This window comes from Lacerta agilis, chromosome 17 (genome assembly GCF_009819535.1).
Source record: "Lacerta agilis isolate rLacAgi1 chromosome 17, rLacAgi1.pri, whole genome shotgun sequence".
NCBI classification, from domain to species: domain Eukaryota; kingdom Metazoa; phylum Chordata; class Lepidosauria; order Squamata; family Lacertidae; genus Lacerta; species Lacerta agilis.
This window is the reverse complement of record NC_046328.1, coordinates 31,343,543-31,369,613: the sequence shown is the minus strand read 5'-3', so window position 1 is coordinate 31,369,613 and position 26,071 is coordinate 31,343,543. Positions and strand designations below refer to the sequence as shown.

At 47.7% G+C, this 26,071-nt stretch overlaps 1 protein-coding gene across 1 annotated transcript; it reads left to right on the top strand.

Annotated features, from left to right (window-relative positions):
• Nucleotides 1-1,139: 1,139 nt before the first annotated feature.
• EFNA1 (ephrin A1) lies at nucleotides 1,140-13,283 on the top strand. The gene is made up of 5 exons (XM_033135843.1): nucleotides 1,140-1,419; nucleotides 9,328-9,623; nucleotides 10,521-10,586; nucleotides 11,424-11,474; nucleotides 12,217-13,283. The coding sequence occupies exons 1-5, from the start codon at nucleotides 1,313-1,315 to the stop codon at nucleotides 12,330-12,332; spliced, it is 636 nt and encodes a 211-aa protein (XP_032991734.1). The 5' UTR covers nucleotides 1,140-1,312; the 3' UTR covers nucleotides 12,333-13,283.
• Nucleotides 13,284-26,071: the final 12,788 nt, after the last annotated feature.

The following is a 26,071-nucleotide window of genomic DNA, read 5'->3' as shown; positions in this document are numbered from 1 at the left end:
ACTCCCATCAGCCCCAGCCAGCATTGGCCAACAGTCATGGATGATGTGAACTGGAGTCCAACAACATTTGAGGGCCACGGGATCCCCATCACTGTGGGGAACTTGCTTTATACCAGCTATGACCCTTGTTCTGGGGAACCTTTTTCATCCCCAGGCCCATATTCCCTCCTGGGCAGCCTTCCAGGCGCACAGTGGTGGGCGGCACCAGAGTATAAAGTGGGTGGAGCCACAAATGCAAATACTGTACCACGTTTCTACATTAGGCTAGTTTCTACATACAGAGACTCACTCAGGGAAGCAAGAGATGCTTGAGCTGGGTTCAAGGCACATCCCAGTCAGGCAGAAACACTCAAGAAGGATGCAAAGCTGGGCATTTAAATCACTATGATAGCACTTACAACTGTCAGGGCTTCCCCAAAAGAATTATGGGAGCTTCAGGTTGTGAAGGGTACCGAGAGTTGTTAGGAGAACTGTGTTGTCACAGGTAGGTAGCCATGTTGGTCTGCCATAGTCAAAATAAAATAAAAAAATCCTTCCAGTAGCACCTTAGAGACCAACTAAGTTTGTTCTTGGTATGAGCTTTCCCACACGAAAGCTCATACCAAGAACAAACTTAGTTGGTCTCTAAGGTGCTACTGGAAGGAATTTTTTATTTTGTGTTGTCACAGAACTACAATTCTCAGAGTAGTTTAACAACCAAGCCCGCTTCACGGGGAACTCTGGGACCTGTAGTTCTGAGCTCCTCTAGCCACTCTTAGCCCCCTCAGCAGACTACAGTTTCCAGGACTTTCGGGGGGGGGGGAACCAGACTGTTTTAAAAGCGGCATCATACCTCTTAAAAACTGCAGCGCAGATGGCGCCAAGGAAAAGCAGACAGCTTTGCTGTTGTGTTTTGCTTTCTGACCCACGTGCAAGGACCCAGGGCGTGGCAGCGGCTGTTGTTGTTAGCGGTGGGGTGTGTGAGAGCCTGACTGTGAGCGGGTCTCTCCCGCACTCTCTCCCTGTCTATCTCTCTCCGCGCAAACGTCTCAGCAGCGAGTGTTGCTCTTACTCCGCCTTCCCTCCCTGTCCTAACCAGCCCAACCCAGCCCAGCCCGGGGCGGGGGCCTCCCTGGTGTATAAAGCTCGGCTCTGGGCAAGTTGCCCAGCTTGTAGCGAGAGCGAGATCGCGAAGCGAGGGCGGAGCAGGCTGGAGAGAGCGCTTGTCCGCGCCGTCGAGCAGGCGCCACTGAGCCGCGGCTGTGCGTAAAGACGCATCAAGCACACTTTTGGTTTTCTACTCTTTACGAGAGAACCCCAAGCGTCCTCTCCAATGGAGCTGCTGCTTTTGCTGTGGGCCCCGCTGGTGGGCCTCTGGTGCGGGCTCTGCGTGGCGTCCGGAGAGCGGCACACCGTCTTTTGGAACAGCACCAACCCTAAGTGAGTTTGGGGGAGCGTGGAGGGGAGAACCAAACCCTCGTAGCCAGGGGCTGGAGAGTTGTCGTCGTCACCAGTGCCCAGCCAGAATTTACTTTTTGCGTGTGTATAAAGGGGGTGGCCCTTTATTTTGGCGTAGCTCCCGCCCCACCCTGTGATAATGGGGTTGTGTTGGAGGGATGGCATTTGGAGATTCCCACCTTCTAACAAGCACCTAGGGGACGCTTAGGGGTCCGGTTTCAGGGGGTGTTCCACCGGAGGCGCCTTCCAGGCGGGGAGCGCAGCCAACCTTGGCCAAAGATCGCTCCGTTGTTGAAAAAAAACTGCCTTGTGTTGAATAGGTGTGCGTGTCTTTTTTTGCAGAGGCTTCTTCAAGTAGGGTGCGGACGTTCAGGGAAAGAACGAGTTTCGCCTAGAAACCCCTTCGGTTAGAAGTTAGCCATGGAGGGGTCGTTTTCCCTAGAAGTTGGAATATATCTGGGGAGAGCCCGCGGAGATTCTATGGGGTGGGGGTACAGTTGGAGGGAAACGGGATTCTGCTTCCATCCCCTTGGTGGTTTTTGGCACTCTCCTACCTTCCACTCGGTCGTTGCCCCTGTTAAAGGAAAAGGGGCAGCTGGCCCTTTAAATCCGGATTGAAGGCTCTGTAGAGCAAAGTTTTTTCCTTTCTTTTTCTCCCTTGTCCCCCCCCCACTCCGCCTCTTTGCCTTAGTTCGCCCCCCTCCTGCTCCTGCGCTTGCATTTTGGGCGAAGGCCACCCAGGGCAGCCCACCTCTGGCAGCCTGGCACAGATCTCCCTTGCCAGCCCCAAAGCCTCGTGTCTCAGGTTGCCGCTGCTACTGCTGCTGCTGCTCTTTGAAGGAGGCAGGTTTAGCTTTGCAAAATGGGAGTGGGAGGGGTGGGTTTCTGGACCCTTGGAAAGGAGGAGGAGCTGGTTGGGCATAAAAGCTGGAATTCGTAAACATCCACACGGTAGGCCTGCGCCTGGCACCCAGCCAGCCCGTACCTAGGCACCGTGACAGAGGCATGAATCAGGTCTTTGCTGGGAAAGATAGGGCAGTGCGGACAGAAAGGACCCTTTGCTTGCCGAGGTGGGGAGAGGGACGCCTTCTTCACACCCTTTCCCCTGGGGGGTTTCCCGGGTCCGATTTATAGCATTTTTGAGGAGTGGACAGCTCGTGGTTTTTAATGAGTTATGTAACGCCGGCTGTAATTTATGTATGACCCGCAAAGGACCGAAAAGGAAAAAGACAGGTTCTCTGCCCCAAGGAGCTTACAGATATGTACTTCTGATGGCGCGTGTAGGAGACATCGGGCTTTTGTTTGCGTGCTGGGAATTGGAGGGTGGGGTAGGGCATTAAAAGTGGCCCACAGCCCGGGGTGCCAACTTGAATAAAATATTGGGGGGGGGGAGAGAGTAAGCCTCATCCCGCATAAATGATCACATGACTTGGCTCACCATTTGAATGCCAATGCCCATCGTTTCTTGGGGGAGCTGCCCCCCCTCAAAATAGACTCACATCGAGATGCATTAGGGAAGGAGGGAGAAACTCTGCTTCTTGAGGTGTTGGTGCGGTTTGTTGTTGTTTTTTAATAAGAGCTGTGGGGGCTGGGCTGAAATCCAACAGGTACAGCCCCCTGGCATCTCACCTGTTGAATAGTGGCACGTTTTCCCCATTTGTTAAAAGGCCCAGAGATGGGAGGGCAAAGGGTTTCCAGCCAGTTCCCGGGGACTGAAGAGTTAAACGCATTAGGCGATTGTTTTTATGCTGGAAGGTAAGGTGAGTGGAGGGAGGGAGGGAGGGAGAGCTCTGGTGCCTTTGTTCATTCAGCCTGTGTGTGAGAAGCTCAGACATCTGTGTCCTGTTGTGCAAACCTCAAGGCCAGGAATCTGGCTGGCCCTTTCCAGGTGGCCTTCCTCCCCCCTCCCCCCTCCCCCCCAGGACAGCTAGCTTGTGAGATTTGCCCGTCCCCCTGGCCTCGGGGTCAGGTCAGCTCTGGGTGGGTCTTGTGCTGTTGCCTTGGGTGGGTCTGATCTTGCTTTAATCAGAGCTTTTGTAAATGCTGGCACTGAGTCTTTGTAATTGGGAAGGCTGAGTGATTGGAGAAGTAAACCCTCCATGCCTAGGGGCAGTGTACCTCTGAATAACAGTTGCTGGCAGGGAGGTGGGGGCAGCCAGCTGGGAGGGAGGGCTGTTGCCCTGCTTGTGGAGCACACAGCAGAGGTGTTGGGTTAGTAACCATTTCTGAAAGCAGAACGCTGGACTTTAAGAGAGATTTGGGCAAGTTTGTTAAGGCTGTCTGCTGGGAATCGCATATCTGTTGAGCTCAGGTCCTGCTTTGGGGATTCCTAGAAGAGGCATCTGGTTGGGCACTGTGAAACTCAGATATATAATCTGATTGCCCAATGGCACCTTAAACCTTAGTTACGGTCGCCGGAAAGTCTAGGGAGCATTTTTATTTTGCAATGAAATTGGTTATTATTATTATTATTATTATTCATTTCATTTCTATACTGCTTTATGTCCTAAAGAAAAAAAATCTCAGAGAGTGATTTACAACACATTAAAACATCAGATTAAAAAAATGCAGAATAAAACAAATTCAGGCTTCAAGGGAAATATTTCAGATCCGTCTCTCCAAGTGACATTTGGCTTTCCCCATATTTATTTACCTGCTTAATTTGTAGAGCTGCCCCATAGCAGAACTACTCTAGGAAGGCAGTGTGGTGCAGTGGTTAGAGTGTCAGACTAGGACCTGGGACATCAGGGTTCAAACACCCACTCAGGAAGCTTACTGGAGTCAGTCGCAGACCCTTAACCTACCTCACAGGGTCATTGTAGGGATTATCTGAGGAGGTGGATGATGCCACCTTGGCATCCAGAGATCCCCATCGCATGGCAGATTCTCTGCAGTAGCATAAGTGGTGCAGGAATTGCACAGAGGTTCCTTTAGTCTGTTTGTAACTGCGTGTTCCCAGCTTGGCACCGAAAAGAGATGCTAGGACTCTTCAGCCTTGTAAGCCCTGGGGAGGAGCGTGCCTGTGGCAAGATCCTTTGGGGATTTAGAAAAATTATGTCCTTGGACTACAACTATAGCTTGGGTAGGGTATCTTCTTTGCATGGGGAAGATCTAGGGTTTAACCCCAACTGATCTCTTGGTGGGGATGGGGAAAACTTTAGCCTGAAACTGCTGGAGAGTTGCTGCCAATCTGTGCAGAACTAGGTGTGTGAATGCTCTTGTCTCTGTATAAGGCAGTTTTCTGTGTTCCTATTGAAGTCAGAACCACGAGGACTAGAATCTTAGTGTATTTTTAGGGGAAGGGCTGGGTGCACCAAGGATCTGATTCGATATAAAGGAGCTTCCATGGTTCAACAAAACCTCCCATTGCTACTGACCATTGGACATGCTGGCTGTGAGTTGGCCTGTGGCAGGTTGGCAAAGGCACCTTGAGGATGATCTGCAGAGTTTTACTTTATTGCAGAAGATGAATCGGGTGGTGATTTCAAAGTCTTCCCCCTGCAGATATTACTGGCCTCTTCTCTGCCTTTCACTGGTGCCTTAAACCCACCGGCTGGCACTGCCAAGAGGGCAAAGTTCTCAAGTGGCACAGGCAGCAGGTGGTGGGTCTTGGCCAGCAAGGCTGAATCAGCTGGAGAAAGTTGGAAGAGAGCAAAGCCGCAGCTGGCCAGTCGCTCCTTCCTTTCCCAGGGTCCACCCCCCACCCCTTCCTTACTAGCCGTGGGCCTCTTCCTTCCCGCCCGGCGCTGGCGAGAGCCCAAGGGAAGGCGCCAAGGGCACGCGGGGCAGGAAATCTTTCTCCTTTTTTTTTTTAAACCAACATGTTGTTAAGATATATATTTTAACGTGTGTTTTTTCCGCCCAGGACGCTGGAGGCGAAACCATCATTTTGGCTCGGAGGCTTAAGAGATAGCCAAGTCCGATGCCAAGCTGGCTCGGGTGTGTGTGTGTGTGTGGAGAGCATGCAGCAGGGGGTTGTTTTGTGTACAGCTCCTGCCCCTGCAGGGAGGAGGCAGTTGCTGTGGCGGGTTAGAGTCCAGGCAGATGAGATTGCAGGGCCCAGATGTGGCCACCACTGGCAGGGTGAAAAAACCCTGAGGCAGCTGTGTCTGGGCAATTTCCTTCCAGGGAGGGCAGCCTTAATCGCTTTGTGTTGGTCTGTTGGTTGTCAAAAACAGCAGTGATCACATCCATTCAAAGCACATTGCTTCCTTTCCAAAAGGATCTTATCCCTCGTGAAGCTACAGTTCCCAGCACCCTTGAACTACAGTTCCCAGGCTGGGAGCAATGGAAATTGGAGTTCAACATCGGGGGGGGCATGGGCTCCCCAGCTGTGGCTCCTTACATAACTATTGGACTTACCATGGCTTTGCCATTCACGGTCAACTTCATCACCCTCTGGAGCAGCCGCTAGCCCATGCCGGCTGCAGATTATGGAGTCTGAATGTTGTTGAACGCCAGCCCTGTTCAGCCCCAAATAGCCAGCATGCCCAGTGGTCAGGGATGATGAGATCTGTAGCCTGAAACATCTGGAGGACCAGTGTTCGAAACTAGCCAGGTGTGTTTGCTCCTGGTGCGGGTCCAATTGCGACCAAGAGGAGATTTCTGGGCGCCAGGTTTGGCGGCCACAGTTTAGAAACCTCTGCATAGTTAGTCTCATTTCCATTTCCCCTGTGTCTTTCTCCTTCTTGCATACTGGGACAAGAGAATTGCTGTAAGAGCAAGCTACAGCCAAGCGATGTACAGTAGTTGAGATCACAGAATCGTAGTGTTGGAAGGGACACCATTCCAACCCCCTGGGGGATAGACATTCCATTTTGGCCACTGGTAACCAGGGTTTAAGGTGCCATATGGCGCCTAGCTTATATACCCGAGGTTTGTAACACTGCGTTCACCACCCCGATCTACAGTTTCTCATTCCGTGTTGTACTCCACTTTTATTCTGAGCAGAACCATTCACGACCCTGACTAACTTGGTTCCATTAATTTCAGCACACCTACCTTTAAGTAAAAAGCAATTGACTACAATACATCAGTGCTATACATCTCAGCAAGTGGCTTTGGGTCACTGTTGCAAAAGGGACAGCAACTAATAAAAGTGAAATAATAATAATAATAATAATAATAATAATAATAATAATAATAAATAACGATGATAACGATCACCTTAGCCAGATCTTTAGAATTAAATGCCCAGCCTTTGCATGCCAATAATCCCCCTCCTGCCAAACCAAAAAACCAGAAAAAGCAAAAACCCTTTGAAACCCACCACGACAGGACCTGGTGTCGTCACGCACCAGTTGTCCCCGAGGGCATCACTGATTTTTACACTTTGCCGTCCCTTGGATCATGAATTTGGGGGTGCCAGCCCCATCTAAAACTCTTAATGCCTCCAGCTATCCCCATTGCAGGAGGGGAGAGCTGCTGTGGTGCTCAGGGGTCTGCTTGCAGGCTCCCCATAAGCACCTGGTGTGTGCCCCTGCGGAACAGCACACTGGACCTGTCAGGATTAGCACCCGCTGCCTTGTGACACCAGGCAGGCGCCTTCCCTGTACCCTTTGGGATGCTTGCTAAAAGCGATTTTTATTTTTATTTTGGCAAGCCTATCCAGACATGTAGAAACCGCCGTGTGTTGTTAATCTGGTTTTCGCTTATAGCTGACGTTGTTATTTTTTGGGAGTGTCTAAAACACTTGCCTTTTTTAAAAGAGGATACTTCTGTTGTTGTCTTGCCGGCTGATCTGAGGGCTCGTGACAACCCAACGGTGCATAATGGATGAAGCTCCGAAGGGCCACTGGCCCTTCTTGTTGCATTTGATTGCACTGTTTTGACAAGGATCAGCCCAGCTGCTTAAGGATCTTCCAGGGGGTCAAGACTTCTGGGTGGTGCCCTGGGGCGAGGAGACAGACGGAGGGAGGGTGGGCACCCCCCACCCAGACCCAGCTGCTATCTCTGCACCTGAGGCCGAGATAAGGTAGATTCTTCATTGCTGCCTCCTGCCACTGGCCCCTGCCACCCGCCTTGGGCTGCCAAACCGGTTTGTGGGTTCGTTCTCCTGGGGAGTCTTTCGGTTTCCAAAGCTTCTGTGACTCAGGGCGGAGTCCCTCTTTCCACAGCTGGCTTGGTGAGGCTTTAATAAACACCCTGGCTCTCTGCTGGGAATGTGGGCTAGGCCAGAAAACTTCCAGGGCCAGCCCTGAAGGGGGGAAGCAGTGCTCTTGCATCGTGTGCTCAGTGGGTAGAGCATTTGCTTTTGATCCTTGGTCCAATCCCCAATGGCATCTCCGGGTAGGGCTGGCAATATCGCCTGTCTCAAATGCTGGCGAGTTGCTGCCAGTCAGTGTGGACAGCACTGAGCTTGATGGGTCAGTTTTCTGACTCTGTATAAGGGAGCTTTCTGCATTCCTATTTAAACTATTTTGAACTGTGAGGACTGGAATCTTTTTTGAGCTTCGCGCCGCAAACTTGCACATGGAGAAAGCTGCCTTCTGCCACTCACCTAGCTCAGTGTTGTCCACACTGGCTGGCAGCAGTTTTTCCAGATTTCAGGCAGGGACAAATTTCCTATCCTACCTGGTTATGCTGTTGGAGATTATCTCCAGATAATTTACAAGTAAACCTGCTCACTTCAGTGGGGCTTATTCACAACTTTTCTTTGTTTGTTTTGTATCCCAAAATCCTTAATAAAAACATTTATAAAAAACAAAAAACACTAAGCACATGCTGGTTTGCAACCTCAGTTGTGACGTCCAGAGTCCCCCATTCAAATCTCCCCTCTGCAATGGGCTCGCTTGATTAGCCTTTGGCCTCAGTATTTCTCCCACCACCATCTGCAATATAGGTATAATGTAACTGATTTACCTTGGGGCTGTTGTAAAGATGTCAGCCGGATTAATGTGTGTGCAGTAGTTCCAAGGCTCATAAACGCTGTAAAAAAGAAGTGGATTTTTTTTTAAAAAGCAAATGGCCAGGCTGAAGTTTTTTCTTTCTTTTTGGGGTGGGGTGGGGTGGGGGATAACTTGGAGCATCTTTCTTGCAACTATAAGAGACAGTTGCATAAAGGTTTATTTAAATGCAATTGGTCAACTTAAGAAAATAATAACATTCAGGTAATGGATAAAGTAGCAATTATTTAGGTTAAGAGCTGGCCCCGAATAATTATGGGGGGGGAGGGGTGTTTCTGCAAATCTCCCACTGTGAGGAAGTTGTTTGTACGCATTGTTTTTATTCTATTCTTTAAAAGTCCATCTCAAAGATATACATATGAAATAAAGCATGTGTTACTTTGTCAGCGGTTGAATCAATGGGTTTCCATTTTTTAAAAAGTTCGTTTTCCTCCCCTCTTTTCATCTGAATAGAATTGGCTGATTCCTTGTCATAGCCATATTGTTGTAAATTTTACTTTTCCAGCCTGGGATGTTGAAGCTACACAGTGGGCTGGGGGGGGGGGGTGGAGGGAAAGTTACGAAGGGGTTCCAATCTTGCAAGGCTGTTTTGTGAGGATTTCTTGTAACTTTTATCTTCTTAGCGGGGAGGCGATGAAACAGTATGTGACACTTTTATTTCATTGGGGTGCTGGCGCAATTGAAACGGCATCGATTTCCAAACGGTGTCTGCTCTCCCCCTGCCCACAAGCCTTCTACAAAGGGGTTAGGAGATCGTTTGTAAGAATTTCCTAGACGTTTCTCCCAACGTTAACTTTATTGGAGGATGGAGACGAACCGCCACCGGCTTCAAAATTGTGTCTCCCCGTTCCACTGCCACCAACCTTGTCTGAAAGTGCCTACTTCACAGAGTTGTTTGTAAGGATTTCTTAGAGGAAGTGTACGCAGGAGGCGTTAGATTGCAAGCACTAATGTTGCTGTCTGTCGTTCCCTCTTCCTGATACAGGTTTCAGTGGGATAGCTATGCCGTCGAGGTGCGGCTGAACGACTACCTAGATATCATATGCCCGCACTACGAGGACAGCAGCGTGGCTCCCCACTCGATGGAACGCTACACCCTATACCTGGTGGAGCAGGAGGAGTACGAGACCTGCAAACCGCGCTCGAAGGAGCAGATCCGGTGGGAGTGCAACAAGCCAGGTGCCCTGCACGGACCCGAGCGGTTTTCGGAGAAATTCCAGCGCTACACTCCCTTCACGCTGGGCAAAGAGTTCCGGGAGGGCCACGAGTACTATTATATCTGTAAGTGTCCGTGGCAGAGAAACCACACACACACACACACCCCTTACCAGCTGTCTTTATTTTTCTGTTTTAGTGCTCCTAAGATTTCTTATCTTGTTTCATTCTGAGACGGTGGAAGGTCACTTATTTAAGCCCATTTTACAGAGGGGGAAAAAGGAGGCTGGGAACGAGAGTAACTACTAGCCAAAGGGCTACATGGTGGTTTTTTTTTATTTCTAACAAGCCCTGTTTGTAGGATTTTAAGGGCCGGCCTATAGGAGAGATCTGTCATGCGTTTTTCTTCACATTTGTGGTTTTGGTTATGAACATCCACCGGGGTAGGAAGGTTTGTGTTAGGGGGCATTTAACCCTCTCTTAAAGCCATCTCAGCCAGAGGCCAAGGCTGAATTTTTCAGCAGTGCAGGGAATTGGGTTGGGTTTGTGAGTTGAGGGCCCCCAGATCTCTTGTTTCGGGCCGGGTAATGAATTTGAGGGAACTAGATCAGGATTACTGGGCAGGATATAAATTTTGCGGATTGAACTAAACTGAAATGACTTTTCTATAGGAAATTTGGGGGCGATTAATGGGGTCAGTCAAACTTGATAGTAACAGGATTTGTTGATGAATTAATTTGGGCGGAGGGTAACGAATGAAAGAGGAGCTAATTTGGGGTGATCTGTGGTGGGGTGTAGTTTAATTGAAGAATTGAACATAAGTTATGTGTTGTATAATTTTAGCCTCCACCCACCCAAAATAAATGCACCAGTAGCTAAAAATTTATAAAAGCTGCTCTAGTCCATGTCAAGTTACCAGGTCTCAGATTCATATAGACTAGATGTCCCCCAGTACCTACACAAAACCTCCTGGCTGTTTCAACCCTCACCAGTAAAATCTCTTTCTCAATTCCTCCCTATTAGCGAAACCTATCCATCACCACGGAGAATCTTGCCTTAAATTGAAAGTCATGGTGGCTGGAAGAAATGGTGAGTTTTCTAGTGCCCGACACTGTCTGTCTGTCTTGTCTGTCTCTAGTTAAACCCGTGCCATTGTCCTGATCAAACTCCCCCCTCCACCCCTGCAAATGCTATCTGCCAAGTTCTGCAACAGCCTTTTGCAACCTCTTGCCCATCAGCCCCAGCCAGCATGGCAAATGGGCCAGGGATGACAGCGAAATCTGGGGGGGGACCAGCTTGGGGAAGGCTGCCTTGGAGAAATAAGACAGATCTGATATGAGTCCCTGTCTCCCTTCCACTTCCTATTCCATGAAAAGAAGGTGAAATACTTGGCAGTTTGGTGGGGAGCGATATAAATTGGGATAACTGTATGTGTCTGAGAGGTGGTGGGGGGGGAGAAGGTTTATATTCTCCTCCTCCCTGATACCAATGCTCTGGTCTAATCTCACCCCCCACTTTTTTATGTGACTGCTCTTGAGCCTAATAATAATACCTGACACACGTCACTATTCAAAACTGTTTGCCTGCATCCTCTCCACCAGGCTTCCTCAAACTCGGCCCTCCAGATGTTTTGAGACTACAGTTCCCATCATCCGTGACCACTGGTCCTGCTAGCTAGGGAACATGGGAGTTGTAGGCCAAAAACATCTGGAGCTCCTGAGTTTGAGGAACCCTGCTCTCCATGGTCCTTGCAAGGGGTATTCCCCCCTAGTTGCAAATAGTATTGCCCCAGTGGTATTGCCCCGCGTCAAGAGAACAGGGGCTGCAGGCTGAGATTTAAGATAGGGTCGAGAACTATGGGCTCAGTATTTAGGTTGGCTGTGTTCTGGGGTCCGGCCTTCACTGTGTGTCTCCGTTCGCTTTTAGGTCGGATGCCCCCCAGCCGCAGCCCCACCCTGAAGGGGAGACCTCTGTCAGGTAGGTCCATGGGGAGGGAGTTTGTTCTGCAGGGGTGGGGGGAAGTGGAGGTGCCGCAAAGAGGGGCGGCACAATCAGCCATTTGCAGGGGACCCATTGACAAGAGACCCTTCTGTCTCCTCCTTTCTCACTCTTGCCACCTGCTTTTCCAGCCCCCCTCGCACTCAGGCCCAGGCAACAGGGGCGGTGAGAATGAGGCCACACACCCCAACACGCATTTATACCGTTACGGTACCACTTTAAACATTCGTGGGTTCCCCTCAAAGACTTCTGGGAGCTGTAGTTTGTTATAGGTGCTGAGACCCATTCCCCTCCCGGAGCTGCAATTCCCAGAGTGCTTTAACAATCAGTTCCTCTTCCCTGGGAACTCTGGGAATTGTAGTTCTGAATTTCGGGGTAGGGGTGTCTCATATCAGCTCTCAGCTCCCTTAGCAAATAAGATTTCCCAGAATACATTGGGGGAAACCGTGACTTTTTAAAAGTGCCGTCGTAGTGCTTTAAATGTACGGGGGTATGGCGGGGAAGAGAAAGGAGATGGTAGAAATGGTGGTGAGGAAGGAGATTCACGGAGGGAAAATGGAGGGCGTCAGACCTCCAAAAGGACGGAAGTGAGTGGGTTTAGGAAGTGGTTCTGGAGGAGAGGATTTGAATTTTGCGTGCCACGTATTATTCTTGTCCTATGTGCCCAACTTTGCTGGTTACCAGACCCTTTTCTCATCTGCTTGTCTCTTTCCTCCTCCAGACGACCCTGACGCAACGATGCTCCGCAGCGTGGGGCACAATTCGGCCCCCCGTCTCTGCTGCCCCTTCACCTTCGTCCTCCTCCTCCTGCCGCTGCTGATGCCGCAGGGGCCCTGATGACACCCACTTCCCCAGCTTGAGCCATCAGCAAAGGGGGCAGCGCCTGTTCTGTTGCCGCCACCACCCCCCCAACACAGTGTGGTGTGGGGGACGCGAGTCTCCACGCGCCCGCAATGCCTCCCGTGCGATGCGGTGGTGCACCAGTCAGTTTTAGCAGGCTGAGCGCCGGGATCAAATCGCCGGCAGCCCTACGAGGGATGTGGCTGGTGGGGTCTGGGACTGGTGAGGGGTCTTGTGGACAGATATCTCCCTCCAGCGGACAGACATGGACCAGATGAGGACTCTCTTTGGCTCACCGGCGGCCAACAAGGCTTGTTGGATGGATCCGGCCCTGCCACAAAGGTTGTGGCGGAGTTTCCTGCGGGCAGGAATGCCACCTCGTATCGTGCCCCGTTGGTGGTGCTTGTGGACTTTTGGTGGCACCATGAAACTGGAACCACACAGTTACCTTGGGACTATGTACAGTGCAAAAAAACATTATGTGACTATGAAACAGGCAGGCCCTGGAATTTTTGGAGTGGGGAGGAATCCCCTGTTTTGTGTGTCCCGTTTTGACGACTCCTCTTCCCCCTGCCTCCGCCCACAGTTCAGAAGACAGCTGCCTTGGATAAAACTGGAGACCAGTTGTGTTGAGGGTGTGTTGCCCTGTTAGATCAGACTGAGGGGTTCACTTGGTCCAGCATCCTGCTTCTGACAGTGGTCAGCCATTTATCTCCAGGAAGCGCTACCAGTCCTCCCCGTGCTGCCACCATCAGCTTCTGGTATACTGCCTCTGCCCAGGGAGGTTTCATTTTCAAGTCTGGCAGGATGGTGAACATTTTGTGTCTTGTGTACGCAAACCTGCTGAGGACAGCAAAGGGCAATACCTCTGTTTGACACACGGTGATATTCAATCACAAGGACAGATAAATAATGGGGGAGGATTCTGTGTGCGGAGGGGAAGGGGAGATAATGTAGAGCTTTTTACCTCTGTAATATATATATATTTTTATACTGAATAAATAACTCCAGACGAAACGTGCCACATCAGTGTTTGTGCTGCCGATCCGTATGAACTTGCAGGTCACCTCTGGTGTAGAGGCAGAGCCCAGGAATGGGAGGTGATTTGAATATTGAGGGGTGTTTGGGCCTTGAATATTTTGGAGACACTTTTTCCGCTACAGATCCTCTTGGTATATCTACTACTCTCAGGTTTTCAGGGTGTCATGGTGGGGGAAAGAACGTTGTCCACGGCAGCGCCTACGTTGTGGAGTTTCCACAGAGATGTATTCACCACCTTCATTACAAAGCTTCAGTCCTTTGCTGAAGATGCACGCTGGCCTTTGGGATCAGATACATATTTTCGGACCCACCCTCTTACCTTGATAGCAATCTGTTTTAAACTGATTTTCTTTATTATTACTGTAAGTAGCTCCCTGGAACCTGATGGTGAAGGGGCGGCTAAGAGATTGAAGTGATACTTATTATTTAGTTAGTTATTTGAGACATTAATGCACCGCTTAAGTATCCACATGTAAAAATAAATATCGCAGAAAACAGGAAGATAAAAAAATATCCTATAAACGAACACCACCTTAAATGCCTACTGGAATAAGGAAAATTGTAGCAACGGAAGAAGAATAGCAAAAACCTACAAGGTCAGGCTAGCTCAGGCTTCCTCAACCTTGGCCCTCCATATGTTTTTGGCCTACAACTCCCATGATCCCTAACTAGCAGTACCAGTGGTCAGGGATGCTGGGAAATGTAGTCTCAAAACATCTGGAGGGCTGAGGTTGAGGAAGCCTGGGGTAGCTTTTGCTGTTAAATATTCTGTCACCTGAATTTTTACTTTTTTCCAGAAGATCCAAGGAAGTAGGATAAAATGTCAAATGTTGAGACTTGGGGAATATTACTGAGCTTTTAAGATTGTTTTGCTACTTTTGGGGCAGTGCTTGCAATGGCTGCTTTTTGGTATTTCTGCAGGGTTTTTTTTAATTAATTTTGTCAATAAGGCCATTTAACCTTTCTTTTCCATAAAGTAGCTGAGTGTTGTTTCCATTTTACGGGCCAGAGACCTGGTGAATGATTAACGTCGCAAGTTGATGCTAATCAGGGACTGGTTTAAAACCAGAGTATTTGTTGATTCCAATCTCTCTGCTACATTGCACTAGCAAGTGGGGGTGTGTGTGCATGTATATGAGAACTCTCTGCTTTTGTTTTAAACAATCCCCTGCCAAGATTCTAGTCCTTAAGGGCAGCACAAATGTGCTTGGCAGTGTGTGGACTATGTTTCTAAAAACCCCAAAGACAGAGGAGTTGCTGAATAAAGACTTCCAGTGATCAGAGAGGGTGAGAGTTTCACACCTCTGCTGTGAGCAGCAGCAGAAAGTTAACTTAGTTTTCAAAGGAGTGAAAAAATAATGGAAATGTGTGACATTTGGGCACCTGCACTGAGTTTGCTTAGTTCCAGAACAGTTCTGCAAAAATTACATTGCTTTACATTCGTTTTTAATACATATGTATTAGATAAAGTTAAAGGGACCCCTGACCGTTAAGTCCAGTCGTGCGCGACTCTGGGGTTGCAGCACTCATCTTGCTTTATTGGCCGAGGGAGCCGGCGTACAGCTTCTGGGTCATGTGGCCAGCATGTCTAAACTGCTTCTGGCGAACCAGAGCAGCGCATGGAAATGCCGTTTACCTTCCCGTCAGAGTGGTACCTATTTATCTACTTGCACTGCATGCTTTCGAACTGCTAGGTGGGCAGGAGCTGGGACTGAACAACGGGAGCTCATCCCGTCGCGGGGATTCGAACTGCCGACCTTCTGATCGGCTAGCCCTAGACTCTGTGGTTTAGACCACAGCGCAACCCCTGTCCTACTGTACTGGCAATCATTAAAGGGTAGGTAAATCGACAAGAAGGCACCAGGCCCCTTGCCCCATGGAGCTTACAAATACAAATTTACCCCAGGGTAGGATAGAAGTGAGAGTAAATTTGGGGAAGGATAGAGATTCAGTTAAAATGTACTGTACTCAGTTTTGCCTTTTAGTAAGGGACAATGATCATGGATCACTGCCTTACTGTGGTGAAGCGGCTTGAATAACTCAGGGAAGCTATGAGCTATGCCATGCAGGGCCACCCAAGATGGACAGGTCATAGTGTAGGATTTAGACTAAATGTGATCCACCTGGAGGAGGAACCGGCAAGCCACTCCTGTATCCTTGCCAAGAAAACTCCATGGACAAAGACAACAGGCATGGTTGGACAGTGTTCTTGAAGCTACTAGCATGAGTGGCCAAACTGCAGGAAGCAGTGAAAGGTAGGTGTGCCTTGCGTGTTCTGGTCCATGGGGTCACGAGGAGTCGGACACGACTGAATGACTGAACAACAAAGAGACAAGGACTAAGATAGGAGCAGGCTCAGGGGCCAAATGTACTTCTAGCCCTGAATATTGGGCCCTCAAGATTCTCCCCAGGTCATGCCCATTCCTGAGCCACACCCCTTACCAGCCCTGCTGCATACCTTGCTTGAGCGTCTGCCCAGCCTGGAATGTGTCTTGGAGCTCGGATCATGCCTTTTCCTTGCTTGGCTGGAGGATAGAGAAGGGCGTGTGAGAAACTAGCCTCCATTGCAAAGGTAAAACGTAAGAGTCATTTCCCCCACCCACCACTTCCACAGGCATGTGGCCCCCGGAAGCTTCCCCAAACAGGAATGTGGCCCTTGGGGTGAAAACAGTTTCCCATTGCCAGACCAAGATAGTTGTGCCCAAAGGGTTTAGGGGAGAAGGGTTTGGAGGAGGCTTTTGAGACAAAACGGGGGATCACGTAGGTGTTACTGGGAAGGATGATCACAGACTGATTCTCTGCCATGTACCTCTCAGGGAAACCTGTAGAAAGGTGAAAATATAATTGGTTTGTTGATGATGCATCAGCAGCAGGGGGGCTTATCCGAAGGGCGCAAGTCATGGAAGCAATTTGTCTGGTGCTGTGGACTTGTCTGTGTTTTGTTGTTGTGGTGCATTCAGAGTCGGGGAAAGTGACCCGGCGCAGACAGGCGGCTGTTACTCAGCCGAACCACAGCGGCTGCTTTTGTGGTCTTCGTCAAAAGCTGGTTTTAGGGTCACTGTTTTCTTGTGTTTCCTTTGGTTTTGTTTCGTTAGCTGGAATACAATTCCTTTCCCATATCTCCGTCACATCAGGGAGAGGCTGATGATTCGCAGGCTCAGACGGGTGTGAGACAGATCATCTGTGGTCTGATCTTGTGACTTCTGTTTTTATCTTCTGCGCTTTAAACCAGACTGGGGCTGCAGACACACCATACTTTCAAAGCACAACCCTGCCTCGAGAATCCTGGGAACTGTAATTCACCTCTCGCTGAACTATTCCCACCAGCACCCTTAACAAACCACAGTTTAAACAAAATAAAAAATAAAACAATCCATGCAGTAGCACCTTAGAGACCAACTAAGTTTGTTCTTTGTATGAGCTTTCGTGTACATGCACACAATACACTGAAGTGTATCTGAAGAAGTGTGCATGCACACGAAAGCTCATACAAAGAACAAGTTTAGTTGGTCTCTAAGGTGCTACTGCAAGGATTGTTTTATTTTTTATTTTGTTTTGACTATGGCAGACCAACACGGCTACCTACCTGTAACTGAAACCACAGTTTGTTAATCATAGAGGGTTTGTTTGTTTGTTATATTTATAAACCTCCACCTTTGTCTAAGGAGCTTTAGGTGGCAACATATAGTTTCCCCCCTCCCAATTTTATCCTCACAACAACCCTGTGAGGTAGGTTATGCTGAAAGATGGTGACTAGCCCAAGGCCATCCATTAAGCTTCATGCGTGAGTAGGGATTTGCACCCATGTGACCATCTCTAAGCACTACCCACACATCATAGATTTAAAGCACATTATTAAGCCCAAAGAATCCCGAGAACTTTCGTTTACCCCCCGTGCGGTGCTACAGTTCCCAGCATCGTTTTAAAAAACTACAGTTTCCAGGATTCTTTGTGGAAGGGAAGGCGCTTTAAATGTGTGTTGTGTCTGTAGCCTGGAAGGAGGGAAGGGAGGTGCTGATTTTCATGGAAGCAGTAGCAGTCACCCCCTTCATGGATCACTGCCTTGTCGTGGCGAAGGGGCTTGAATTACTCAGGAAGCTATGGACAGGTCAAGATGGACAGGTCATAGTGGAGAGTTTGGACCAAACGTGATCCACCTGGAGTAGGAATTGGCAAGCCACTCCAGTATCCCTGCCAAGAAAACTCCATGGACAAAGACAACAGGCATATAAAAGATATGACGCTGGAAGATGAGCCCCTCAGGTCGGAAGGCGTCCAACATGCTACTGGGGAAGAGCGGAGGACAAGTACAAGTAGATCCAGAGCTGATGAAGTGGCTGGGCCAAAGCCGAAAGGACGCACAGTTGCTGATATGCCTGGAAGCGAAAGGAAAGTCCAATGCTGTAAAGAAAAGTATTGCATAGGAACCTGGAATGTAAGAACCATGAACCTTGGAAAGCTGGATGTGGTAAAAAATGAGATGGCAAGAATAAACATTGACATCCTAGGCATCAGTGAACTAAAATGGACAGGAATGGGCGAATTCAGTTCGGATGACTATCATATCTACTACTGTGGGCAGGAATCCCGTAAAAGAAATGGAGTGGCCCTCATAGTCAACAAAAGAGTGGCGAAAGCTGTACTGGGATGCAATTTCAAAAATGATGGAATGATCTCGATACGAATCCAAGGCAGACCTTTTAACATCACAGTAATCCAAGTTTATGCACCAACTACCAGTGCTGAAGAAACTGAAATTGATCAATTCTATGAAGACTTACAACACCTTATAGAAATGACACCAAAGAAGGATGTTCTTCTCATTATAGGGGATTGGAATGCTAAAGTAGGGAGTCAAGAGATAAAAGGAACAACTGGCAAGTTTGGCCTTGGAGTTCAAAATGAAGCAGGGCAAAGGCTAATAGAGTTCTGTCAAGAGAACAAGCTGGTCATCACAAACACTCTTTTCCAACAACACAAAAGACGACTCTACACATGGACATCACCAGATGGGCAACATCGAAATCAGATTGATTATATTCTCTGCAGCCAAAGATGGAGAAGCTCTATACACTCAGCAAAAACAAGACCTGGAGCTGACTGTGGCTCAGATCATCAGCTTCTTATAGCAAAATTCCAGCTTAAACTGAAGAAAGTAGGAAAAATCACTGGGCCAGTAAGATACAATCTAAATCAAATTCCTTATGAATACACAGTTGAAGTGAAGAACAGGTTTAAGGATTTAGATTTGGTGGATAGAGTGCCTGAAGAACTGTGGATGGAGGCTCGTAACATTATACAGGAGACAGCAACGAAAACCATCCCAATGAAAAAGAAATGCAAGAAAGCAAAGTGGCTGTCCAATGAGGCCTTACAAATAGCGGGGGAGAGAAGGCAAGCAAAATGCGAGGGAGATCGTGAAAGATACAGGAAATTGAATGCAGATTTCCAAAGAATAGCAAGAAGAGACAAGAGGGCCTTTCTAAACGAGCAATGCAAAGAAATAGAGGAAAATAACAGAATGGGAAAAACCAGAGATTTGTTCAAGAAAATTGGAGATATGAAAGGAACATTTCGTACAAAGATTACCACAATTAAGGACAAAAGTGGAAAGGACCTAACAGAAGCAGAAGACATCAAGAAGAGGTGGCAAGAATACACAGAGGAATTATACCAGAAAGATATGGAGGTCTCATACACCCCAGGTAATGTGGTTGCTGACCTTGAGCCAGACATCCTGGAGAGTGAAGTCAAATGGGCCTTAGAAAGCCTCGCTAACAACAAGGCCAGTGGAAGTGATGATATTCCAGCGGAACTATTTAAAATTTTAAAAGATGATGCTGTTAAGGTGCTACACTCAATATGCCAGCAAATTTGGAAAACTCAGCAGTGGCCAGAGGATTGGAGAAGATCAGTCTACATCCCAATCCCAAAGAAGGGCAGTGCCAAAGAATGCTCCAACTACCGCACAATTGCACTCATTTCACACGCTAGCAAGGTTATGCTTAAAATTCTACAAGGCAGGCTTAAGCAGTATGTGGACCGAGAACTCCCAGAAGTGCAAGCTGGATTTCGAAGGGGCAGAGGAACCAGAGACCAAATTGCAAACATGCGCTGGATTATGGAGAAAGCTAGAGAGTTCCAGAAAAACATCTACTTCTGCTTCATTGACTACGCAAAAGCATTTGACTGTGTCGACCACAGCAAACTATGGCAAGTTCTTAAAGAAATGGGAGTGCCGGATCACCTCATTTGTCTCCTGAGAAATCTCTATGTGGGACAAGAAGCTACAGTTAGAACTGGATATGGAACAACTGATTGGTTCAAAATTGGGAAAGGAGTACGACAAGGCTGTATATTGTCTCCCTGCTTATTTAACTTATATGCAGAATTCATCATGCGAAAGGCTGGACTGGATGAATCCCAAACCGGAATTAAGATTGCCGGAAAAAATATCAACAACCTCAGATATGCTGATGATACTACCCTGATGGCAGAAAGTGAGGAGGAATTAAAGAACCTTTTAATGAGGGTGAAAGAGGAGAGCGCTAAATATGGTCTGAAGCTCAACATCAAAAAAACTAAGATCATGGCCACTGGTCCCATCACCTCCTGGCAAATAGAAGGGGAAGAAATGGAGGCAGTGAGAGATTTCACTTTCTTGGGTTCCATGATCACTGCAGATGGTGACAGCAGTCACGAAATTAGAAGACGCCTGCTTCTTGGGAGAAAAGCAATGACAAACCTAGACAACATCTTAAAAAGCAAAGACATCACCTTGCCGACAAAGGTCCGTATAGTTAAAGCTATGGTTTTCCCAGTAGTAATGTACGGAAGTGAGAGCTGGACCATAAAGAAGGCTGATCGCCGAAGAATTGATGCTTTTGAATTATGGTGCTGGAGGAGACTCTTGAGAGTCCCATGGAATGCAAGAAGATCAAACCTATCCATTCTCAAAGAAATCAGCCCTGAGTGCTCACTAGAAGGACAGATCCTGAAGTTGAGGCTCCAGTACTTTGGCCACCTCATGAGAAGAGAAGACTCCCTAGAAAAGACCCTGATGTTGGGAAAGATGGAGGGCACAAGGAGAAGGGGACGACAGAGGATGAGATGGTTGGACAGTGTTCTCGAAGCTACTAACATGAGTTTGGCCAAACTGCGGGAGGCAGTGAAGGATAGGCGTGCCTGGCGTGCTCTGGTCCATGGGGTCACGAAGAGTCGGACACGACTGAACGACTGAACAACAACAACAACAACAGTAGCAGTCACAAGCTGTTGAAATAACCTGGAGGGAAAGGATTTGCACCCCTCAAAATAAAGCCCCTTAATGCTTCTCCTTTAAAGTAGGGTGATATTAACAGCAGGGGATCTGATTGCACTTTGCTTGACAAGGCCTAGTGCAGGGAGTGAGGCCTATTAGTAGTAAGCACAAAGCCCCCTACAGGTATGGAAAGGAATTGAGACAGCAATATTGGTCCTGGCCATTGGCTGCCCTGCCAGCATGAAGCCTCGGGATTGGCTGGGACTTTTTATAAAACTATTCGGGCCTCCTCCCAAAATTCCACAGAGGAATCTCTGGGAGTTGATGTGGTGTCTGGCAAGGGCCACATTCACACCATACATTTAAAATATCACTTTAAACAGTCTTCCCCCCCCCCAATGAATTCTGGGAGTTGTAGTTTAAGGGCGCTGAGATTTGCTATGAAATCCCAATTCTCCCCAAGCTGTAATTCCCAGAATTCCCTGGGAAGAGGGATTGATTGCTAAGCCACTTTGCAAATTGTTGCTTAGGGAGGGGAATCCTAACAATTCTCAGCACCCTTAACAAACTACAGCTTTATATGTACGGTGTGAAGGTAGCCAATGACATTATTGGGTGGGGAGAGACATGGGTTCAAATCCCTGCTCTGCCATGTACTTTATAACCTCCAAGTGTCCCTGTTTTCCAGGGGCAGTCCTGGATTTACAGAAGCTGTCCTGGTTTCTCAATTGATCCCGGAATGTCCTGCTTTTTCTTAGGACGTCTCCATTTTCATTGGATAAATGTTGGAGGGTCTGGTACCTCACCAGGTGACCTTGAGCCAAATGCTCTTTCTCAACTGAACCTCACAGGGTTGTTGTGAGGCTCAAATGGTAGCCAGGGGAAGAGCCACACATATATAGCCTTGTTCTCTCTGGATAGATTAAATTGGAAAATCCTTGGTACTTTTTTTTTGCTCCCAAGGTGTTTGCCTTTGTACCAACACACACACCATTGCATGTTGCTCAAAGCTTTTTGTTCACTTAACCACACGCTGCACACCTTTTGAGTGAAGAAAGCTGTGACCTTTCAAAATGGATTGGAACTGGTTTTGAAAAACCTGTGTTGTTTGCAGGGGTTCAGATCTGCGACCAGACCACCTCTGCCATGCTTGCAAATGTTCCATCCATCTCCTGTCCTGCAGAGCCTTCAGAAGCTGCCTTGTGCTTATAGCAAGCTGATCTCACTCAATTTCTATTTTTATATATCATGTCTGAAATGTGTCGGCCCTCCTGCTCGGCCCTCTGGGTTTCAGAGTCTTTTGAAACTTAGGAATGCTTTAGCTCACAGATGAACCTCTTTGCACAGCTAAAATTCCTGTGGCATGGGGGGGGGGCGACTTTAGCAGGTGACGATGGCGTAAAAGAAAATAGATTGTAGACTAGTCAAATCCACTTTGTCAAATGCTCGCCTTTGGCAGGCAATTTTAAATATTTGGATGTAAAGTAGAGGGGGGTATTGTAAGCTGTGAGGTTAAAAGGAAATAACAGAGGTTAAAAGTACAGAATGAGAGCTTGCTGGGATATGGCCAATGGCCCATCTACCGGTAGTTCAGCATCCTGTGGCGGGCATGTCCAGAAACAAGTGGGTAGAGCAAATAATTTAAATTTTACCTTGCTACTGCAGGCTAGATTTTACGTGTGCGCACATCTCCCTCCAGAGAAACGAAATGTATAAAAATGGTTCAAGGACATTGTATGTATGGCCAGGAAAAAGCACTCCATGAAAGCAGGGCGTGTTTCTGTGAGAGGTGTGGCCTTGGTGAATGTCCTGAGGGCCAGTTAAGAGAGGCTTAGAGGGCCGCATTTGGTCCATGGGCCTAAGATTCCCCACTCTGGTCTTCTTAAAATGAAACATTCTACCTCTGTCCCGCCCCCGCCCCAAGAAATTATCCAAATGGCAAATAGGAACAGCTGGAGCATTTGGAAAACGGTCTCCCTTTCCAGCTGCCTGCCTGGAACGTCTCTCTTGCCTTCCGCAGATGAGGCCCTCTGAGCTCGGGCTGTTGACCTTCGCTGCCCTGCCCGCTGGGGTTCTTTTGATTAGCTAATTAATTAACTAGCTTTACAAAGGGAGGAAAATTACCCCGGGGAGGGGTGGGGAGAGAAAATTAGCAAAAAGGGGCAATGGGTTGGAGGTGAGAGTAAGCTGTGGTTATTGAAATGCCTCTAGGCTAGGTTTCTCTAGGAGAGAGGATGTACAGAAGCTACAACCCTGCTTGCCAGTTTCAAATAAGGCAGGCACGTCCAACCTCCAAGCGACTGCAATCTACTCCCAGTATAAAAAAACTGGCTTGTGATCTACCCATTGTCAGTACCGGGATTTGTTGAGCTTTTTTTTTTTTAGGGTGGGGGGGATTGACCAAAGTTGTTTAGCTTTTTTAGGGGATTAAATTGTTGAGCTTTTGGGAGGGCATCGACCAGGGACAACCCCGCGATGGACCAGTAGATTGCGATCGACCTGTTGGACGTGCCTGAAATAAGACTTTGGTCCTATGGTACCACTTTGAACTGCCATGGCTTCCCCCAATGAATCCTTGGAGCTGCGGTTGGCGTGGGGTACCGAGAGTTGGAAGGTGACCGCTGTCCTCCCAAAGCTACAATTCCCAGAGTTCCCTGGGAAGAGGGGTCGATTGGGTTAACTGTTCCTGGGAACTGTAGTTTCTTGAGGGACCTGAACATTTCCTTTCCCAGAGCTACAATTCCCAGAGTGGTTTAATAACCAACCCCTCTTCTCTGGGGAACTCAGGGAATTGTGGCTTAGGGAAGGGAAATAGGGTGGACTCTGTACAACTTGCAGGACCCCCTAACAAATGACAGCTTCCCGAGCTAAAACAAAATAAAAAATAAAAAATTCCTTCCAGTAGCACCTTAGAGACCAACTAAGTTTGTTCTTGGTATGAGTTTTCGTGTGCATGCTCACTTCTTCAGAAAGCTCATACCAAGAACAAACTTAGTTGCTCTCTAAGGTGCTACTGGAAGGAATTTTTTAATTTTGTTTTGACTATGGCAGACCAACACGGCTACCTACCTGTAACTGGAGCTTCCAGAGCGGTCTTATTTGAGAGGAAACAACCATGACCGTTAAAAGTGTTAGTTACAGGTAGGTAGCCATGTTGGTCTACCATAGTCAAAACAATTAAAAAGTGTGCATGCACATGAAAGCTCATACCAAGAACAAACTTAGTTGGTCTCTAAGGTGCTACTAGGGACCCAGGTGGCGTTGTGGGTTAAACCACGGAGCCTAGGGCTTGCTGATCAGAAGGTCGGTGGTTCGAATCCCCGCGACAAGGTGAGCTCCCGTTGCTCGGTCCCAGCTCCTGCCCACCTAGCAGTTCGAAATCAAAGTGCAAGTAGATAAATAGGTACCACTCTGGCAGGAAGGTAAATGGCGTTTCCGTGCACTGCTCTGGTTCACCAGAAACAGCTTTGTCATGCTGGCAACATGACCCGGAAGCTGTCTGCGGACAAATGCCAGCTCTCTCGGCCGCAACCCCAGAGTCGGACACGATTGCACCTGATGGTCAGGGGCCCCTTTACCTTTTACCCTTATAAGGTGCTACTTGGAAGGATTTTTTTTATTTTTTATTCGGTTAAAAGTGTTATCACGGTGCTTTAAATGTTATTGCTGCTGTTTTATTATCATATGCCTCCCATGTGACTGGGTTGCCCAAGCCACTCTGGTTCCCAACAAAATATTAAGAACACAATAAAGCAACAACCATTAAAAAAAACTTCCCTTTACATGTGTGGTGTGAATGTGACCTAAGGCAGAGGAATTTGAATTTTCCAGTTATGTGATTGACTCTCCTACTGCAAAGGGTCAGTCTGGAGGTGCCCAGCTGAGTCTAGCTAATCTCAGCGCTCTTTATCCTGGGAGCTTTTACCAAAACTGTTGCTATCTTTGCGTGGGATGTTGACAAGTTCCAGGTGGCCTAATGAAAGTCGATTTGGTGCTCCTACACAACAAATCTGCTTCCCAAAACAATTGGGCTTCTTGTAAGAACAAAAGTGGCTGGGAAGAATGCACTGGAAAGGGTGGGGAAACACCTCCTTGGTGTTTCTAATGACTCTCCTGCCAATAAATCTGCATGGATTCTCAATAAACAGTTTGTCATGGTCTCACTTCCCCACGAACTCTGTGCAGGCAAATGCTTGAGAAAGAAGGTAACCTGGAAGCCACTTTTCTGGATCTGGGAAACGGTTGTATAGCTCAGTGGGTAGAGCGTCTGCTTTGCATGCAGAAGGTTGCAACTTCAATCATCAGCATCTCTAGGTAGTGTTCAGAAAGCCTCCTGCTGAGGCCGTAGAGTTGCCATATCCTGAAGAGCAAAAGAAATAAAAAGAAGACACTATTATGGCCATTGAAAGCAAATAAATTCAGCTTGTCTCAAATTTTACCCCTCAAAAAGAGGACACATGTTTTTCTCAGTTTGTCATTCTTCGAATCTTAAATTCAGTCCTCCACATCTCACAGCAATTTATTGTGTTTTTTTTAATTCTCATTAAAATTCATCTGCAATTAGTGCAAATTTCTCCTAATAAACACATTTTTATACGTAGTTCAGACTAACTAGGGAAAGCAGTTTCCCCAAACTTGTGTTCGTATATGTTATTTTCACTAGGAAATCCCCCAATATATGCAATTTCTCTTGTTTGGAGAACTGCGTCGTTAAATTTGGATAAGTGCCGATTTCGAGGGTGCAAATTTCATAGATCCAGCTTTAAGGCATGCTGGATTAAAATGTCTCCTTCAACCCTCCTCCTGCCTCAAACTACTGTGTAGAGAGCTGTTGCCGGTCAGTCTGTGCAGACACAGTATGGAGGCAGATGAACCAAGAGGGCCCAACACAATATAATACGGTGTATCTCCCTATGTTCTAGATGTCATTCGAGATCAAACTGCAGCCTCTTCCTTTGTTACATCCAAAAACACCTAGGTTGCATCATCCTTAGCTGGGAGGCGGGGAGAGGTGTTTTGTTTCCCAGCTATTCAAAAGGCAGGCTACTGAGAACAGTCAGCCAATCCTCCTAACCAAAAACGTTTATGCGCTTGGCAACTTGTGCTAGGATGATTAAGTCCGCAGCAATATTCCTGGCTCCGTCAAGCCGTCTTCTACAGCACGGTTCCAATCTTATGGCAAGTTCTTATATGTACTCTTGATTATCGTGCTTCATCCAATTCCCGTCTGCCCGTTTGCCGCAAAGTTTAAGTATATATGATGCAAAACAAAAACCCCAAAATGTGATTCAAAACCAATGGAAATGTTTTAATGAATATTTAAGTAAACAAGGACCGAACCAGAGGTTTTGGCTATGTTTGGAGTAGAATGTTTAAAGTTGAATTATAGTAATATTTAAAAAAAAGCATGGTGGTAAAGGAAAGAATGGCAGAA

Bases quoted from the DNA above. Each gene is read 5' to 3' on its own strand.
- EFNA1 (XM_033135843.1), top strand. From the start codon at position 1,313: ATGGAGCTGCTGCTTTTGCTGTGGGCCCCGCTGGTGGGCCTCTGGTGC. The intron at 9,624-10,520 runs GTAAGTGTCCGT...CCTCCCTATTAG, and splicing joins CCACGAGTACTATTATATCT to CGAAACCTATCCATCACCAC. The intron at 10,587-11,423 runs GTGAGTTTTCTA...GTTCGCTTTTAG, and splicing joins CATGGTGGCTGGAAGAAATG to GTCGGATGCCCCCCAGCCGC.